At 44.2% G+C, this 20,893-nt stretch overlaps 1 protein-coding gene across 3 annotated transcripts in view; it reads left to right on the top strand.

Annotated features, from left to right (window-relative positions):
* The first annotated feature begins 7,503 nt into the window (after positions 1–7,503).
* Positions 7,504–20,893, top strand: part of CRACD (capping protein inhibiting regulator of actin dynamics) — a 226,454-nt gene continuing 213,064 nt past the window's right edge. For 2 of the 3 annotated variants that reach the window (XM_050947335.1, XM_050947333.1), the window contains exon 1: positions 9,461–9,618. Coding sequence is in view for 1 of the 3 variants with exons in the window: in XM_050947334.1 (XP_050803291.1) it covers positions 7,816–7,843 (28 nt within the window). In the remaining 2 variants the exon portion in view is untranslated. Of the gene's footprint in view, positions 7,844–9,460; positions 9,619–20,893 lie in introns of those variants that run through there. The other variant, XM_050947334.1, reaches the window with a different exon arrangement.

Below are 20,893 nucleotides of genomic sequence, written 5' to 3'. Positions count from 1 at the left end.
AATTTTTTTGAAAACATACCTTTATCAATATGTATCTAGCAGCAAGAAATTTTCTTCTCACGGCATTCTCTTCCTCTGCTTTATCTAAAACAGCAGAGTTAACACTTTTAATTGGCTGAAGTCTTATAACGAATATGGATTTAATTATGGAATAGATCAAGTTTGAAGAAAGGCTCATTGCAAGAGCAATGAGGAATTGTGTGGTGTCCGGTGCACCAGGTCTGGACAGTGTAAGAGATTTATGCTCAATAGTGGTTCATAAATTACATGTTTCAGCCATCCAGAAAGAAATCAAATTGTTCTTCACTGTTTAAAGATAAACACAATTGCTTTCTACTTTATTTTAAAACCAGTTAAAACTTTTTATTCTCTGAATAAACAGTTTGAGACTCTACAATTTATTTTTTGTAATTAATATTAACTTTTCTTAGTTGAGTACTGTAACTGGGCAGGCTGCCTATCTTGTGCCCCTCATGGTTTGGGGTGATGCTATAGCCTGCCTCAGTTTCCCCCCTTGGACTGTTCAAATAAAACTTCCATTTTTTTCTTGGTCAAAAAAGCCTCCTTGGGGACTGGATTTATTAGTCTAAAGTAAACTGCAAATAAAGCTCAAAATCCCAAAACAATCCCATTTCTAAATCCATTCAACACAAAGTTTCTCTTCCTCCTCCCAGGCATCCCCATCTAGGGCCTTTGTAGTCCCTCCTCTGCTTGATCAGGGTCTCACCCATGCATCCCTACCTGGAAAGGTTTTCTTGTTTTGGCAGGCTGCTTCCAAGCCCTGCCTTGCCAGAGTCTCAGTCCTAACCAGAGTTGCCAACTCTCACCCCCCCCCCCAAAAAAAGAAGAAAGTCACTGCCTTTCAAAACAAGCCAGACCCATTTCAGAGGGGGGAAGGGGAGTGTTTATACAGATTCCAGGATTTTTTAAAATAATGTAAATACACACAAATGTATTTTAATAAGTTTAATTTTAATGTGTAACAATGTTGTATGCAACAAAACTAGGACTAGAAATAAAAAGGGGGTAGGGGAGTGGAACTTGCATGCAGGGCTTTGGAGTGGAGCACAGAGCAGTGGAGCTGCAGATTTTTGCCTGGAGCTGGAGCGGAGCCGGAGCACAGCTCCAAAGCCCTGCTTGCATGCAGCATCTACCCCTCCACACCCCAACTCTGCAAGGAGATTGGCGGGTTTCTGTGCACTATTTCCTTGCTGCAGCATCCCACTCTGGGGGGCTGTGGTTCCCCCATCCAGCCAGGTATCCTCCCCGCACATACCAATTTATCTGGACTGGGACTGCACCCTTTAGCCCCTCCACTCCTGCTCCTCACAGTCACAGACTGACCAGGACCAGGGACCAGCTACACTAGCTGTTTTGTGTGTGTGACTTCTTGAAATTCAGACTTCAGAGCCACACACAAACACAGGAACAATGGGATATTCCCCATGCCTCCCCTCCTGAGATGCCTGGCAGGAAAATCTCTCTAGAACACTGAGCTTTTTATATGCGCCATGCAGGTTCCCCAAGAGGCTGAGGAGGCTGGAGGCGGTATCTGCTACTCAGCTTCCCACGTTCATCAGTATCTACCTGGAGTCCAAGGAAAATTACTGATGACTCTGCTAGAACCTGCTCATTCCTAGGAGCCTCTAATCCCTGAGTATTTTCTCCCTCATTGCAGCCTCCTGCCCTAATCTCTCCCAAATCTGACTAATTCTGTAATCAAGATTGGCTAGCCCCAGCCCTCCAGCCTTTAAGGGGTGAGCCACCCAAGTATTGTATGCGCACATAAAATAAGATTCAGTCCTTGCTCCAAGGAGCTTGCAATCTAGGTCATGCACAATTTAGGCCTGGTCTACACTACGCATTTAAACCAATTTTAGCAGCCTTAAACCGATTTAATGGTGCACTCGTCCACACTATGAGGCCCTTTATATCGATATAAAGGGCTCTTTACATCGGTTTCTATACTCCTCCCCAAAGAGAGGAGTAGTGCTAAAATCAGTATTACCATATCGGATTAGGGTTAGTTTGGCCGCAAATCGACGGTATTGGCCTCTGGGCGGTATCCCACAGTGCACCACTGTGACCACTCTGGACAGCAATCTGAACTCGGATGCAGTGGCCAGGTAAACAGGGAAAGCCCCGCAAACTTTTGAATTACATTTCCTGTTTGCCCAGCGTGGAGCTCTGATCAGCACGGGCGGTGATGCAGTCCCAAATACAAAAAGAGCTCCAGCATGGATCGTACGGGAGATACTGGATCTGATCGCTGTATGGGGAGACAAATCTGTTCTATCAGAGCTCCGTTACAGAAGACAAAATGCCAAAGCGTTTGAAAAAAATCTCCAGGCTACACAGTGCTGCGTGACAAGCGTAACGGAAAACCAAAGAATCAAATGGACGCTCATGGAGGGAGGGAGGGGGTACTGAGGACTCCAGCTATCCCACAGTCCACAGCAGTCTCCGAAAACTATTTGCATTCTTGGCTGAGCTCCCAGTGCCTGTAGGTTCAAACACATTGTCCGGCATGGTTCAGGGTATAGCTCGTCAATTTACTCCCTCCCCCCACCACGTGAAAGAAAAGGGAAAGAAATTGTTTCTTGACTTTTTTCAATGTCACCCTGTGTCTACTGAACGCTGGTGGTAGACACGATGCTGCAGCAGTGAAGAGCAGTATCTGCTCCTCTCCCCTTCTCGGTGGCAGACGGTACAATATAACTGCTATTGTCATCACCATCAGCCCGTGAGTGCTCCTGGCTGGCTTCAGGTAAGGCTGGCCAGGGGCGCCTGGGAAAAAATAGGAATGATTCCTGGTCATTCCCAGTAGATGGGACAGAACGGCTGGTAACCGTCCTCATCATAGCAACTGGGGGCTGAGCTCCATCAGCCCCCTCCCTTTTCTGTGTAAAGAAAAGATTCTGTACTGCCTGGACTATCATAGCAGCGGGATGCTGGGCTCCTCTCCCCCGCACTGCTTAATGTCCTGCCTGGACTGTCATAGCAGCGGGATGCTGCCTCCCCCTCATTTTATCTCACTAACAAGTCACTGTTTCTTATTCCTGCATTCTTTATAACTTCATGACACAAATGGGGGGGACACTGCCATGGTAGCTGTCATAACCTTAGTCCCAGATTTGGACCTTAGCGTCCAAAATATGGGGGTTAGCATGAAATCCTCCAAGCTTAGTTACCTGCTTGGACCTGGTACCTGCTGCCACCACCCAAAAAATTAGAGTGTTTTGGGGCACCCTGGTCCCCCTGAAAAACCTTCCCTGGGGACCCCAAGACCCAAATCCCTTGAGTCTCACAACAAAGGGAAATAATCCTTTTTCCCTTCCCCCCTCCAGGTGCTCCTGGAGAGATACACAGACACAAGCTCTGTGAATCCAAACAGAGTGAATCTCCCTCTCTGTTCCCAATTCTGGAAACAAAAAGTACTTTCCTATTCCCCCAGAGGGAATGCAAAATCAGGCTAGCAATCCAACACACAGATCTCCCCGATTCCTTCCTCCCACCAATTCCCTGGTGAGTACAGACTCAATTTCCCTGAAGTAAAGAAAAACTTCAACAGGTCTTAAAAGAAAGCTTTATATAAAAAGAAAGAAAAATACAAATGGTCTCTCTGTATTAAGATGATACAATACAGGGTCGATTGCTTAAAAAAATATTGAATAAACAGCCTTATTCAAAAAGAATACAAATCAAAGCACTCCAGCACTTATATTCATGCAAATACCAAAGAAAAGAAAACCATAGAACTTACTATCTGATCTCTTTGTCCTTACACTTAGAAACAGAAGACTAGAAGGTAGAAAGTACTTCTCCAAAGCTCAGAGAAAGCAGGCAGGCAGACAAAAGACTCAGACACTCAATTCCCTCCACCCAAAGTTGAAAAAATCCGGTTTCCTGATTGGTCCTCTGGTCAGGTGCTTCAGGTGAAAGAGACATTAACCCTTAGCTATCTGTTTATGACAGTAGCCCAGGAAGGTTGGGGGAGGAGGGAAGCAACGGGTGGGGTTGTTGCAGGGGTACCCCCGTGAATGGCATGCAGCTCATCATTTTTGCAGGATCTGACATGGAGCAGCTGTGCTCTCTGATGTACTAGAGAACCAGTGTACTTGCCCCATATTCTAGGCAAGACTGACTCTATTTTTAGAAACTATAAAGGAGGGATTGACTCGGGGAGTCATTCCCAGTTTTGCCTTTGCGCCCCTGGCCAACCTCAGCCAAGGGCACCCATGATAGCAGCAGATAGTACAGAATGACAGATAACAGTCATCTTACTGCCAATTTACAATGGCAGCAGATGGTACAGAACAATTGATAACTGTCTCTGCTATCATGCAAAAGCAAATGAATGCTGCTGTGTAGCGCTGCAGTAACGCCTCTGTTAGCGGCATCCAGTACACATACAGTGACAGTAAAAAAAAAAAAAAAAAAAAAAAAAAGCTGAACGGGCTCCATGGTTGCCGTGCTATGGCATCTGCCAGGGCAATCCAGGGAAAAAGGGCGTGAAATGATTGTCTGCCCTTGTTTTCCTGGAGGAAGGAATGAGTGATGACATTTACCCAGAACCACCCACGACAATGATTTTTGCCCCATCAGGCACTGGGATCTCAACCCAGAATTCCAAAGGGTGAGGGAAACTGCGGGAACTATGAGATAGCTACAGAATAGCTACCCACAGTACTATGTTCTGGAAATCGACGGTAGCCTCGGACCATGGACGCACACCGCCGAATTAATGTGCTTAGTGTGGCTGCGTGCACTCGACTGTATACAATCTGTTTTACAAAACTGGTTTATGTAAAATCGGAATAATCCCATAGTGTAGACATACCCTCAGATGCACAGATTGCATCAGGTAATGGGTACATGTTTAAGGAGTTAGAGAAATCTTGCCGTGGTCACTGTTAAAAAGCTTCATGAAGTTGATATTCTGTGTAGATGAGGGTGATGAAATCAATGGGACAACTTGCATAAGAAAAGCAATCAAGATTTCCTCAGTAGCCCACCCGTTTTTCTTGTTTCTGCTATTAACACACACATCCACTCTCCTGTGGCATAATTCTCTATGGTATGTGCAGTGTTGTAGCCTTTGAGTCCCAGGATATTAGAGAGACAGTGAGGGTGAGGTAATATCTTTCACTGGACCAACTTCTGTTGATGAGAGAGGCAAGCTTTCAAACTACACAGAGATCTTTGAAGACCTGATACCAAAAGGTCTCACTTGCAGAAGTTCTGAGCACTCATAGCTGCAACTTTTTTAACACGAAGTGTTATATAATCAGTACTAAGTTTAGAGTGGTGTCCTGGCACCAGGCCCACGATGCACCCCAAGTTGCTGGCTCCTCTCTCCCCGCCCCCCGGCTCTTCCTCCCTTTCCCCACACTGCTCACTCCTCTCCACCCCCAGCACTGCCAGGGATGGGGCAGTGAAGAGCTCTCAGTTGCTGGTGCTCCAGGTTGGTGACCATCCGCTTCAGGCTTGCCAGGGCCCTCCTCTCCCTGCCACTCTGTGGAAGCAGCAGGCTGGAGAAGTGGATGTCTTCCACCACCGTTGCAAGGAAATGCCTCCTCTATGCTATTGGCACCACCACTGCCCAGCAGACAGGGATGGATGGGGCCCCTCTGTGCTCCTGAGTTTCAGCTGTCCTGACCCCTAGCACTGTGCTAAGAGTGGGGATTCCTACTCCGCGCTGGTTCAGAAGGGCAGGTGAGTGTGGCTGGGGGGCAGGGTGTGGGGAAGTGGGTCTTTGAGGGACTTGGGGGGGCACTGCGCAGTGAGGGAAGTTTGTGCATGTTAGGATGATGGGCAGTGGGGTGTCTGGGGTGCTGTGTAGTTGTGGTAAGGCTGTGGGAGATATCTGTGTGTGTTGGGGCGCTAACGGGTGGGGGTTATGTGTGGTGTGCTGAGCATTGTGGGGCAGTCTGTGGGACGGGCTGTGGGGGGGTGCTGGGCATAGTGATTTCAGCAGCAGTCGGGGGGTGTTGGGGAGGGGACTGTGTGGCATGGCATGGGCCCAGGCCCACCAGGCAGCAGGCCAGTGTGTATCTGGAAACTGTCAGTTTGTAAACAGTGCCCTTACACTGGGCTATGCAGAGTGAGGCTGTCCCTGCTATGCCATGCCCCATTGCCCCTGGCTGGCCTTTTGCTCCAGAAACCAACCTCCCCCACACCATGTTGCATTGCACCTATGGGGGTCCACAAATATGTTTGGTGCTAGGCCCACAAAAGGCCTGTTTATAATGCTAAATTCTCTGGTTCTTGTTATCTCAAATTGGGCACCCAAAATTAATGCACATATTTTACCTTAAACTCTGTGCCACAGCTCCTGTGATGGGGTGAGATCCCCCACTAGTCCTGCAAGAGTAGACTTGGGCTAGGTGGCTCTAATGAGTTAATTAGGTTTCATACTGGAGCTTTTGGCTGGAGGCAGCTAATTAGGAACAGGCTCAGCTGTGCAGGAAGCTATCTACAGATAAGGGCAACTGCTGAGAAAGGGAAGAAACTCTGGGGAAAAGGGAGAGTGTTTGGGGGCTGCTGGGAAAGGCTGTACCTATTGGGTTTCTGGGTGGGGAAGGCAGAGCAGTTATTCCCTGGGAAGAAGAAGGAGGAGGATTCTTGGAGCTGGTACCCTACCAGAGAGAGAAGGGGAACTAGAGAGTGGAAACAGTCCAGAGATTGAGCAGACAGAGGAAGCTCAGAACTGCTAAGATGAGGGTTCCTGGGCTGGAACTCAGAGTAGAGGGCATGCTGGGTTCCCCTATTAGCCACTGAGGGAGTGGAACTGGGGCAGAAAATGGGAAGATTGCCTAGGACCAGTGGTGAGCTGGAGCCAGTTAGCACTGTTTTGCAAGAACTGGTTGTTAAATTTAGAAGCCAGTGTAGAACTGGTTATTAAAGGGGCTGGTGGGTGGGTAAACTCCAGTCTGCAGGCCACATCCGGCCCATGGGACCGTCCTGTTCAGCCCGCCTGAGCTCCCAGCTGGGGAGGCTCCCCCAGCCCCTCCCCCGCTTGCCCCCTTCACAGAGCCGCAGTGTTCCGTGCCGCCGGCACCAGCACTCTGGGCAGCTCTGCAGCTCCTGCCACTTTGAGCAGCATGGTAAGGGGGCCAGGCTGGGCTGGGGCTGGGAGGAGGGGTTGGATAAAGGGGTGGAGGTTCTGGGGGGGCGATTGGGGAATGGGGACTTTGGGTAGGTGTGGGAGTCCCAGGGGTGTTTTGGGGTGGTGGTGGATGGGGTCGGGGCAGTCAGGGGACAGGAAGCGGGGCTAGTTGGGCAGAGGGTGAGGTTCTGGGGGGCAGTTAGGGTGGAGAGTCTTGGAAGGGGGTGGTCAGGCAATAAGGAGAGGGGGGGTTGATGGGTTGCAGGTTCTGAGGGGAGCAGTTGGGGACAGGATGTGGGGTCGGGTGGGGAGAGACAGGTACGTGGGGCTTGTACTCACCGTGCGGTTCCCTACTGGGTCTTCAGAGGCACTTTAGTGGCGGCGGGGTCTTCACTCGCTCCGGGTGAAGGACTCGCTACCGAAATGCTGCCAAAAGCCCAAAGCAAGTGAAGACCCCCCTCCCACTGCCAAAGTGCCGCCGAGGACCCAGTAGGGAACCAGTTATTAGGATTTTGGGAGCTCATCACTGCCTAGGACTGTTAATGGGTTGAAACCCAGAAGGGGGAACACTGAGTGACCTAGCCAGAGAGCTTAATCACAAAGAAGATGCTGTGAGTCCTGCAGCGAGAGGAGCTGCAGACTGGAGTCAGAGTGGCAGCATGCAAGCTGCAGACAAGGGTGTTGGCCTCAAGAGCTAATCCCTGGAAATGACAAGATGGAGGCGCCAGACCAGTGGTAAGTGGAGCAACTGTGACAGCTCCTCCTCTCTAAAATGAGGATAGTACTCTTTCACCTTACAGGAGTATTGTGAAAATAAACTAATGCTTGTAAAGCACTCAGATATGGTAGTGGTGAAAGTCATGGAAAAACTCACGAGGAAATTAATAATTCTGTCTTTCAGAGCAGGGTTCGAATAGTGTGCAGTAAATCAGGCCTATGTCTGCTCATTGAACAATGAGGATAAAACAAAATCCTCATTGTTGAATAGCTAATCAGTAAGTGAGCACCATTCCTCCTGTGTTTGGTCACTTATGGAACATTTCAGATCAAAGAACTATTTCCAGCACTTGATTATTAACATTTACTTACAATACATATAGCTAACTTTGCTACTGTTTCAGTGGTATGTGTACACTGTATGCTATGTAGTAGTTAACCGTGTCCCTTTTTGGAGAGGTTTTGAACCACAATATACTGGGATCCAGATTATTCTGGTGGACTAGCAGAAACTGTGTAAGTATTAAGGCTAGACTTAAAACCTGGAGTGTGCAGTAAAACATTAGATTTAGCAGCAGCGGGATACAAGTGCTACGCTGGAGTTTTTGCATCTTTCTTGTACAAGTGTGTATTGGGGTCCAGATATTTTTGGTGGAACAGTAGAAGCAACACTTTCTCTCCATTCTGATGGTGTGCTTTCTGGGGCCAAAACTGGTAAGGCGCTAGGATCCAAGATTTTGTGGCACTATTGCTGAGAGTTGCATCAGAGTCTGGATTTTTTTAGTCACTCCTAAGCCTCAACATGTTTTCTACCTAGGCAGTGGAATTTGGGGGAGAGGGAGGGGGAGGGGGCCTGGGAAGGATCCAATGCCTATCAGGTGCTGGATCTAGGTTTTGCTCTGCTGTTGCACCTAGCTGTGTTGGTGTCCACATTTTTTTGGTAAATAGCAAAGGCTAAAGATAGTCTCTGTTTAGGCAGTGGAATTTGAAGAGTAGGTGCCAGATGATGGGGTGACGGGCCAGGGTTTCTGTTCAGCTGAATGGGGATGCTTTGGTATCTGCGTTTCATTGCTGGAGTAGAAGCAGCCAAACTTGTTGTCTACTTAAGCAGGCCAGAACCCAGTTTTTGTTGTGCTAGTGCACCAGAACCAATCAGGGTTGGTTTATTTGTGTAGTAGGAGCAGCTAGACCAATGGTTCTCAAACTCTTGTACTGGTGACCACTTTCACACAGTGCTCTGAGTGTGACCTTCCCCCTTATGAATTAAAACTCCCTTTTAAAATATTTAATACTATTATAAATGCTGGAATGAAGTATGGGGTGGAGTGGAAGCTGACAGCTGGTGACCCCCACATAATAACCTTGTGACCCCCTGAGGGGTCCTGACCCCCAGTTTGAGAACCCCTGAGTTAGACATTTCTGTTTAAGCAATGGAATTTGGAGGCTTGGTACAAATATCACTGGGATCCTGGTAGAATCCAACTTTTACCTTTTTCCCCAGTAGGAGCAGTTCTGTACAAATTTGGCAGGATCCAACTTTCACCCAAAGTCTCCCATTTGGCGAGGCAGCGGGAGCGTGCCTTTTCTTGTTGCCCAACTTGGGTCTGATGGGTTGCAGGGACGGGAGCATGTGATCACTGGAGTGACTGAGCTTGCATTGCCATGGTGTGGCAGCCGCGGGGAGAGCAATGGAGGCTGCTTAAGAGACAGGCAGGGCGGCTGCTGCTGCATCCATCGCAAAAGAAAGCCACTCTACACTACATCGCTGCTCACCAAACAGAGGAGTGCAAGAGGTAGGACGTTCCTGTTCCACTAACAAATGTTGTTTCAGCGTAAACGGCAGCAGTTAGGTTTTCCCCACACGGAAAGCTGTAGCACTGTACTATTCTTCCTCACATCCTGACCTTGTCTCTCACTTATTAGCATCTCTTTGCTTCTACTCAACGTTTCCTGCTTGTCAGGGCTATTTGATGTTCAGGGCTATTTTCTATTGTTAGGCATGGCTAGTCTTTCCTTGAAGATTATTAAGGGAGATGCGTGCGATTGTTTGTTGTGAGTTTAGCATCAGTTTTGCTACCTGTGATATTTCCCTGTTAATATCAGTGAAAGAAATTGCGAAGAATATGTGCACTAGTAGCAGTTGGATGCACAATGAATAGATCAGAAAAAAGATAATGTAGACAGTATCCCCTACTATAAAACTATCTTTGTTAAATAAAAAAATAGGAATGTCTCTAAGTGTTCATTGAAGGTGCTACTCTGTTGCTTTCTGAGAATTTAATAGCTGGATTGGTTCTTTTAAATTTCTTCTATATTTTCCTTTGTTAGCATTTCCCAGAAGCCTGTATTCATTTTCCTTTGCTGAAAAGCAAGAGGTCTCAGAAACATGACTTTTGTTCCACACTATCACCTTCAAGAGCTACATTGCTTTGTTTAACCTCCTCTAAGCCATTTATCACGAACCTCTGCTGTCATATTGTAATGAGTTATGAAATCTGCTGGTTTTCATGGTTAAAATATATAATCCATGGTTTCTGGTTTTTACCTTTTCCCTAAGAACTGGAATAGGTAAACTGAAGATTATGGTGTTTTGGATGTAAAATTGGGTTTTCATCTGTCTTCCTACACAATTTCTTCAGTTTAATCATTTTTCATTCTATTGGGGGTAGGGGGCGAATGAACCACCCATGCAAATTGTTGCCTTGTAACGTTAGCAGATCTCCAGTGAATGCTGTCATTTCATTTTGACCAATTTTGCTAATATTAAGATTCACAACAGAAGAATAAAAATGTTTAGTTTGTAGAAGTTTGCAGAATATTTTTATTAATGTTTCTGTTCTGGCTTTTTAAATATAAAATGCCTAATTTTAAAAACACAGTTCAAGGGGTTAAAGAGAACCTAGAAACCACACCATGCATCCTGAAAATTTAATGTGCTTGACAATAATGGCACTGAAACTGATCTGCTAGTAGGTGTGTGTGTGTGGGGGGGGAGGGGAAGTTACCCTTTCTGTGCTAAGTCCTATTTATCACTAATAGTGTTTAATAAATATTCTGTAGCTAATTTTCTATTAACTGAGTTGTCATCTTGATCAATGTATGCTTCATAAACAATGTATTATTATAAAAACAGGTAGCCATTGTCTTACATTGGTATTGTGTGCATTTTGGGGACCTAGTGCCATTTATTTAATTAGACTAAAAATAATAGTGGTCATAGCTGAATTTCACTTAATTTCTACATTTTAATTACTAAACATTATCACTACCAAATAATGCTAGATACCCTATAAAAAGAGTATCCAATTATTTAGTTATTTCTGAACATCAAATTAGGCAACAGAAACTAACGTTAATACAAGCTTATTTAATGAAGAAAATTACATTTCTTATATATTCAATGTATATCCGTTATAACTCCACTTTAAACAGTTTTAATCCAGTTCAGGAATTTAAGTAAAATATTTGTTAAATCCAACTCTTGCATTGTTAAACTTATTCAATCAAAGGCTCTTTCTTGGTATTGTATTTCATTATAACAAAGAGTTTAAATATAGGACTGTATCTGTGAAGTGTGTGGAAACAATAAGCAAGCTATATTTCATATTTCCAGATTTTAAAGATAGCTATAAAGACTCTAAAAATGGATACTAGTAAATATGGTACTTACCAAAGAGATTCCTACTATTTGTTGTTACTTACCTTATAAGTTACTCTGTCTCAGCACATCCTTTTTTAATTAAGCACACTTTCAAAGGGCTATCTACCATGAATGTAATTATGCAGTATTTGGAAACTCTCTTTGCATATATAAGATAGAGATTTACATTTTAGTAAATCTCTCTTCAGTTGTGAGCATATTTGTATACTTTGTATGCTGTATAATTTTTTAAATAGCACTGGCAGCAAATGGTAATGGAATAGCGCTCACTATTTGTATGAATTAATGCTTCCGCAATATTCTTATGTTAAGGAAAACATTACAAATATTTTAAAATTGAATCCTTAAGTATTTTACTCTACTGATTTATGAAGTTATAACAGGTTGTTAAATGTCTTTAATAAAAGTTATTGTAATGTTGACTTAAAGAATAAGTAAATTTGCGTCATTACTAAATCTCTTTCAAGTCATCCCTCTGCAAATAACATAAGTTATGTTAGTAATTAAAATATTAGCGTTGCTATGCATGATAAACTAGTTTTGTTTTTAAAAGAGACCATTGTTTTATTCAAATTGTTTTTTGTTTACATGTGAATTTAATTGTGGATGTTTGTCAAAAAAGACACATTTAAATTCATTCAGAATTTTGCTGCAAGTAAGAATAGTGACTTTTAGAGGCATCTCTTGTTTTGCCTTAGGTCACTGTTATATACCTTTGCCAGGTGCCTCAGTCAATCCTTGAAAATTATGATGCAATGTTTCGGGTATCAGTTGTGCTTTGGGATCTTTCAATATGTGTATCACTAAAAAGTTTTACAACAAACATAGCTGAATGGAATAAGAATAAAAATGGGACAAAGAATGAATGTTATAGTTGTTTTTGACATTTAAATGAAGTATAAGAACAATATACTCTATTTTTATAGAGACAGCATATATTTAAATGACTGCATCCACATCTTTACATTTTCTCATGAATTAGTTCAAGAAACAAGTTTTTTCACCTTTTTGAATTATTCGTATTTGACTAGTTTACTGTGTATGTATTCAAGGGGTTTTGGTGGGTTTCCTTCCCCCGCCCCACCCCCACACATAAGATCAATCCAGTAACCTTTAGGTTTTTCAACGGCAAAATTTATACATACAGGGCTGAATAATAGTTTCAAAGAGCTCACTAGCAGTGGTATGCTAGGAAGAGTGCATTGTGAATCTTTGGAGATCAAAGAGCTCAGAACAATGTAGATAGTCTAAAAACCTGAGACAAATTTTGCAATAACTTGCATCCCGTACAATTGAACAGAATGTATTTCAGAGCAGAATTTGTCTCCTTTGACTTGAATCATAATAGAGCACATGAAATGGAAGTGCTAAAACAATTACTGCTCCTGTTGGCTGCACTGGACTACTCAAATATATTCTGTTATCTCCATTTCTGACTACATTAGTGACTGCTGAAAAGTACATTTTCCCACTGAGATTCTGTGAAATCATAGGTGCTGGAACTAGGGGTGCTGCCGCACCACCTGTCTTGAAGTGGTTTCCATTATATACAGGGTTTACAGTTCAATGAGGCCTGGTCTACACCACTCGTTTATACCGATTTTAGCAGCGTTAAACCGATTTAACGCTGCACCCATCCACACAACGAGGCCCTTTATATCGATTATAAAGGGCTCTTTAAACTGGTTTCTGTACTCCTCCCTGACGAGAGGAGTAGCGCTGAAATCGGTATTACTATATCGGATTAGGGTTAGGGTGGCTGCAAATCGACGGTACTGGCCTCTGGGCGGTATCCCACAGTGCACCACTGTGACCGCTCTGGAAAGCAATCTGAACTCGGATGCACTGGCCAGGTAAACAGGAAAAACCCCGCGAACTTTTGAATTACATTTCCTGTTTGCCCAGCGTGGAGCTCTGATCAGCACAGGTGGCGATGCAGTCCCAAATCCAAAAAGAGCTCCAGCATGGATCGTACGGGAGATACTGGATCTGATCGCTGTATGGGGAGACAAATCTGTTCTATCAGAGCTCGGTTACAGAAGATGAAATGCCAAAGCATTTGAAAAAAATCTCCAGGCTATGATATAGAGTCCACAACACAGTGCTGTGTGACAAGCGTAACGGAAAGCCAAAGAATCAAATGGACTCTCATGGAGGAAGGGAGGGGGGACTGAGGACTCCAGCTATCCTACAGTCCCTGAAAAGCATTTGCATTCTTGACTGAGCTCCCAATGCCTGTAGGGTCAAACACATTGTCAGAGGTGGTTCAGGGTATATTTCGTCAGTTTACTCCCCCTCCCCCTCCAGTGAAAGAAAAGGGGAAAAAGTCGTTTCTTGACTTTTTTCAATGTCACTGTGTGTTTACTGCATGCTGCTGGTAGACATGGTGCTGGGGCAATGAATAGCAGCATCCTCTCCCCTCCCTTCCCCAGTGGCAGACAGTACAGTGCAGTAGGACTGGTAGCTGTCCTCGTCATCAGCCCGTGAGTGCTCCTGGCTGGCCTCAGGTGAGGTCGGCCAGGGGCACCTGGGTAAAAATAGGAATGACTCTCGTTTATTCCCAGCAGATGGTACAGAACGGCTGGTAACCATCCTCATCATAGCAACTTGGGGCTGAACTCCATCAGCCCCCCCTTATGTCTAAAGAAAAGATTCTGTACTGCCTGGACTATCATAGCAGCGGGATGCTGGGCTCCTCTCCCCTCCACCGTTTAATGTCCTGCCTGGACTATCATAGCAGCTGGAGGCTGCCTCACCCTCATTTTATCTCACTAAGAAGTCAGTGTTTCTTATTCCTGCATTCTTTATTACTTCATCACACAAACAGGGGGACCCTGCAATAGTGGCCCAGAAGGGTTGGGGAAGGAGGGAACCAACGGGTGGGGTTGTTGCAGGGACACCCCCTAGAATGGCATGCAGCTCATCATTTCTGCGGGATCTGACACAAAACGGCTGTGCTCTCTGGTTCTCTGATACACTGGTTCTCTAGTACACTTGCCCCATATTCTAGGCAGGACTGACTCTATTTTTAGATACAACATAATGACCCGGGGGGTCATTCCCACTTTTGTCTTTGCGCCCCTGGCCGACCTCAGTGAAGGTCAGCCAGGAGCACCCATGACAGCAACAGACGGTACAGAACAACTGATAACCATCATCTCATCGCCAATTTACAATGGCACAGCAGACAGTACAGAATAACTGGTAACCATCTCTGCTACCTTGCAAAGGCAAATTAATGCTACTGTGTAGCGCTGCAGTACCACCTCTGTCAGCTGCATCCAGTACACATAGTGACAAAAGGCAAAACGGGCTCCATGGTTGCCATGCTATGGCGTCTGCCAGGGCAATCCAGGGGAAAAGGGCGTGAAATGATTGTCTGCCGTTGCTTTCATGGAGGAAGGAATGAGTGACGACATTTACCCAGAATCACTCGCGACACTGTTTTTGCACCATTATGCATTGGGATCTCAACCCAGAATTCCAATGGGCGGGGGCGACTGCAGGAACTATGGGATAGCTACCCACAGAAATAGACGCTAGCCTCTGTACATGGACACACACCACCAAATTATTGTGCTTTGTGTGGCTGCGTGCACTCAATTTTATACAATCTGTTTTACAAAACTGGTTTATGTAAAATCGGAATAATCCTGTAGGCTAGACGTACCCTGACTCTCAGCACCCCGGGTGAAATCCATCTTTATAAGAGACTGTGTATTGTAATGCTGATTTCAAACATAGTCTTGTATATCTCTCCCTGAAAGGAATTTCACTGAGAGACTCTCCATTACATATTAAATTATTCTTTTGTTAAAAAAACCCAAATTATCTCTGGTCAGAAGCTGACATTCTTATGTCAGCACTGATATCTATGTTGATGACTTATGATAAAGAAATAAAATGTACATACAGCAGACTCACTTTTAATTAATACCATTCAAAAACCTATATATCACTATATTAGTGGTGGGTTAATTAAGGTTGGTGCGAAGGCAGATGAAGTTGCTATTGCATATCAACATGGATAAGTGACATATTAAATTTGCTTGAGACATTATGCAAAAATGATTAATATATTAATAACATTCCATAAGTAAAACATACCATTTAAATGTATTCACATTTTCTTTCCTATATGCACAGAGTTGCAGGAAATTATAAACAGAACTTGAGAAATAATATTTGTAGTTTTCAGTTGATTGTTCACAGTAAGGATGCAGCTGAAGTTTGCTTCTAAAATATGGCTACATGGACTTATCAACTGTACTTATTGCAGTTTTAGGTAGTAAAATCAAATAATTCACTTTCCCCTAAAAGCTTTGAAATAGTTGCATATGTATTTCTAATATTTTTATCTATAACTTACTGCAGTTAGAAAAAGTGTACAAGAACACAGTCCACATGAATAAAGGCTCTCAATACCACTAGTGTTTGCATGTGTGAAAAAACACAAGTTGTGCAAATATTATATGCTGACCTGCTTGAATGTGTCTCATTACTCAGCATATTTTGAATGTCAGCAGTCAAATTCAAGCAGCTTAATATAACAGCTCAAGCTAGGGCTTTACAGTGATCCTCCTATAGCAGGAGGTTGTAAGTGAGAGATTACGGTTGTCAAAACTTTAAAATTTAGGAGAAATGTAATCAAAACAATATCAAACCCCAGGACTGCCCCACTCTGGGCAAGACACTGCAGTTTCAGAAGGCAACAGCCTTGTGCCCCCTCAACGCTGCCTGTGAGCTCAAAGTCTCAGCCCGCATCAGGGTTTCAGCCCTTGCTCCTGGCTTCGAGGCAGGGGGAAGGGAGTTCTGCACTGTTCCTGGTTTCAGCAGGGGGTGGGGGAGAAGCAGTTTGGGGTTTCAGCCTTGCACTGCTCCTGTCTTCACCCACTCCCTTCTTCAGTTCTGCTTGGGGCATTGGGTTTCAGCAGCAGGATTCACAGCCGCCTTGGGGGCTGCAGACCACTGGTTGAGTATCACTGCTATACAAGACATTGACTTGTTCTTCAGAGAACTCCTTTTCTTTTAAATAAAGCAGCATGCAGTTCTTTTTCCATGACCTTCAGTAAAGCCACACAAGAAACTCTTTAGAACAACAATTGATCCATACTTTTCATTTAAGTATGGAACAATTTAACCCAAATCAGTAGAGAGAAAAATTCTGGTTTACAATGGGTAAAAATCTATCTAAAAATACAGTACAGATGCTCCCCGACTTACGCAATCATTCCATTCCAGAAAGCCTTGCGTAACCCAAATTTTACGTAAGTTGGAAATGTATATTGTGCAACTATAAAAAAACAAACACTTTCTGCTCTAAATCCAATCTTCTTTCGTTTACAACCTGGTCCTGCACTTTTGTTATCACTTGGTGGCTTTCCAGGCATGATTTGAATGAAATAATAGGATGAAATAACAGAAATACAGTATCACTGAAATAACATGAGACTGAGAGGCTGTGAGAGCGCAAAGTCTTCCCTTGTAGGAGATGCTAATGCTGTATTCCTCCACACACCGCACTACAGTACAGTACTTTGTGTTTCCATGCACTATGCAATATTTTCCACAACTTGAAAATTTTATTTGTGCTTTATGCAACTTTTTGCGTAAGGTTGAATTTGCATAAGTCGGGTCTTGCATAATCTCGGGAGCGTCTGTACACACACGTGTATATATCTATTGTCTATTGTGTATGATATAGGTGGGATTGGTAATATCACTTTTTAAGTTTGCCTGACACTTCCAGTTATAAGTCAGTTTTCAGTAGTTTGGCCATTTCTGAGAACATATCTATGGAAAAAACATCTAGATATTGATCTTTTATTTGAAATGCTCTAGTGCCTCCATGCTTTGGATCAGAGACTTGAAATTTGGCAGGGGGTGGCCTCCTTTGTCAGGGATGTGTATTTTGCCACTTCTGTGGGAAAATTGGCCAAAAATTGTCCAAAGCATAAACCTTCAAAAAATTGCAGTTCACGCTTGCACAGAGATTTCTTTGATTTTATCAGCTAACATCTCTGAGAAATGCACCCAGAGCCTCTCGCAGATCCTAGTGCTGACCAGACTCATCCTGTACTATTCCCAGGAGTGAGTGAGCACGTTCCATATTCTCACAGCTCCTCTATGTGACAGGACTGTCCATGTGCCATTGCCACAGAGAAACTGAGTGTGCTCCAGCCCTGGGCTATGGGGGATCAGAAATACTTTCTCTGTAAAGGCTGTTCCCAGCCATTCTGGACCAAGTTAGGACTGGGCACGAGAACTGAGAGCAGGGAGCCTATCCATTCTGTGCTCTCAGTGACCCTGTTGACATGATGGAAAAGGAATTCATCTGATTTGAATGCAGTGTGGACAAAAGCTGGACCAGAGGAGAGAATGTAATAGATTGGGACAGGAATTCTGATGAGACTGGGATTATCCGGGCAAGGAGACTGTGGGAGTGGGTGGCTTGCGACTAGTTGGACAAGAACAGTAGGAGTTGGAACTGCATGTGAGGAGACTGGCACTGGGAGTTAATAAGGGTGATTAGGGGAAGTCTGGGAGCCAGTTGGCTGGGTAGAGGAGGGAAGCAGATCAGCTGAGGAGCTGGGATGGTGTGAGGCGATATGGACTGATTTAACAAGGAGAACAGGGCTGGGAATTACTGGGTTGTGGCTGGAGCTGGGAGCCATTGAGCAGAAAGAGACATTGGACAAGGAGCTGGGAAAAGAAGAACCTGGTTCCACGTGGGGACTCTGAGAGGCTAGAAGTCAGCAGGGAGATTAGGATTTGGACAGCAAAGCCTGGATGGGGAGACTGGGATGAGAACCCTGAGGAATGTAGACTAGGATTGGGTAGGCAAGGAGAATGGGACAAATAATCAGAGTTGAGGAAGAGACAAGATTTGGACAGGGACAGGTTAGAGGGTATGTGACAGAAAAGGTTGAGATTGGGGTGGACAAGAAGAATTTGTGCTCACTAGAGCATGCTCCCTTCCAGAGCCCAGAATGGGACCCAAGATTCCAAGGTCTCTCCATTTCTCTGCTTTCAGCAAATATCTGTGAAATCCACTGGGAAACTGTGCCTCAACCCCTTCTAGAACTGGTCCACATAAAGGTTGGAAACTTACTATTGCTATCGTTTACTGTGACGGGGTCTGTGTTAGAGATCTAAAGGTTCCAACCATGCTAATGACCATGTGGGTGTTGGTGTGATGCCATGTGATGGGATTGCTGTGTTTTTTTCAGGTTTTTTGGTGTTTGTTTGTTTGTTTAAACCCAGGAAGTTACCAACAAAAAGAACTGTTAAAAGAAAATGATTAATGATGCATAGTCAAACACTCAAAAGTTAGGAAGTGTGAGTATTTGTCTGTCTGTGCATTGCAACCATAATTCAAAGCACATCTCCCACTGACTTCAGTTGTAGCTGTGAGCACTCGGCGCTTCTTCAAATCAGACCCCAGGGTCTCAGGTCAGGGACCCAGAAAGTGAGGAACATGTACGTACCAACCACCTGTGAACTGTTTGTTTTCAGTGACTTGCCTAGCATCATACAGGAACTCTGCAGCAGAGGCATGGATAGAATCCAGTACTCCAGGGCAGCATGCAGTTGTCTCATAGTTAAGACAATTGCATGCTGCCCTGGAATAGTGGCCCTGGGAGAGCAGCCTTAAGGCCTCCCAAGTCCAAGGCTAGAGCCTTCTGCAGCGGGAAAGCCTGGGCTCACCTTCCCCTGCTGCATTTCATAGGGCCTAACCCCCTGACTAGTAGGTGACTCCCCACAACTGCCAATCATCACAAATAGCTATCCACTTGGTGTGCAGGGAATGAGGCAGGGGTCCTGTGGCAAAAATAGTATGAGATCATATAATTAAAGACGGTCTCATAATGCTACACCCAAAGGGGCCAAATTAAGATTGTATAGGCGGGGAGTCTTGATTCTGATTTTGCACCTTTCATATTTTTTAGCAGTTTTTTGTGTGTAATATATTTACATAGTGTGTACTGCACAGAAAGGGAGAAGTAATATCTTGTATTGGACCAAGTGCTATTGGTGAGTGTTTTTTTTTTTTAATATACTGGTTTAAAATCATGGTTAACCAGTTTCTTGGTTGGTTTGGGTCAAATTGTTCCATAGCTAAATTAATTTAAAAAGTAAAGCAGTCTTCTTCATTGGGTATCCTTAGTTCTTCATATAACTGTTGCTTATTTCTAGCCTTGTTTTCCTGTCCACCTCCTGAATTTCATTGACTTGGGCAATTCAGGATTTATACCACAGGCTGAAGTGCCTTAATCATTTAAAATATGTACTCTTTGCAGGTATCAATATTTAATTTGAAATTTTTTCTGGTATTCTTAAAGTATCAATTCCTGGTTCAGATGGTATTCTAATTTCCAACAGCTCTCAGTGAAGTTGAGGGAGTTGGATGAGGCCCATAGACAGAAGGGAAAGTTGTTGGGTGTGTTTGTTTTTGTTTTTTGTTTTTATTGCTCTGGTGTGGAGGGGTATCATAGTATAACTCTCAATTCTGGACCTTAGCGTCCAAAATATGGGTACTAGCATGAATTCCCCTAAGCTTAATTACTAGCTTAGGTCTGATAGGCTGCCACCAATCAGGACTTAGAGTACAGCGCCTGATAGACCCTGGTCTCCCCCAAAAACCTTCCCTGGGGGTCCCAAGACCCAAATTCCTTGAGTCTCACAACAAAGGGAAATAAACCATGCCCTTTTCCCCTCCCTTCTCCATCCCAGCTCCTTCCCGCCCTGGGAACACTAGGAGATCACCTGATTCAACTTCTTGAATCACCACACCGAGAGGAGTGTTACCTTCCCCCTCCCTTCTTCCCCCTCACCCAGAGGCCATACATATTCAATCTGCATGAATCTAACACAAAGAGAAAAGTTATCCTTCCCTTCTCCCCACCAATTTCCTAGTGAGTACAGACACAATTCCCTTGAACCTTAACTAGGAGAAAAAAATCAAACAGGTCTTAAAAAGCAAAACTTTAAATAAAAAAAGAAAGAAAAAGTAAAAGGTTTATCTCTACACTTTAGATGGTAAAAAGTTACAGGGTCTTTCAACTTATAAACAATAGAAAGAAACTTTCTCCAGCAGAAACACAATTTAAGCTACTTCCAGCAAGTACACACATGCAAATGGAAAAAAAACAAATTAAAAGACTATGACCGCCTTTTCTTACTTACAATTCTGAATAGATAAGAGACTGTAGCAGGGAGATTGGCAGAAACCTGGTTGCACCTCTAGTCCCATCCAGGACCCAGAGAGAACAAAGCCAAACCCCACAAACAAAGGCTTCCCTCCCCGATATTTGAAAGTATCTTGTCTCCTGATTGGTCCTCTGGTCAGGTGTTGTTTGTTAACCCTTTCCAGATGAAAGAGACATTAACCCTTAGCTATCTGTTTA

Source organism: Gopherus flavomarginatus, chromosome 3 (assembly GCF_025201925.1).
Source record: "Gopherus flavomarginatus isolate rGopFla2 chromosome 3, rGopFla2.mat.asm, whole genome shotgun sequence".
Classification (NCBI taxonomy): Eukaryota; Metazoa; Chordata; order Testudines; family Testudinidae; genus Gopherus; species Gopherus flavomarginatus.
The sequence above is the reverse complement of the archived record's forward strand: the minus strand, read 5'-3'. Positions and strand labels throughout refer to the sequence as shown.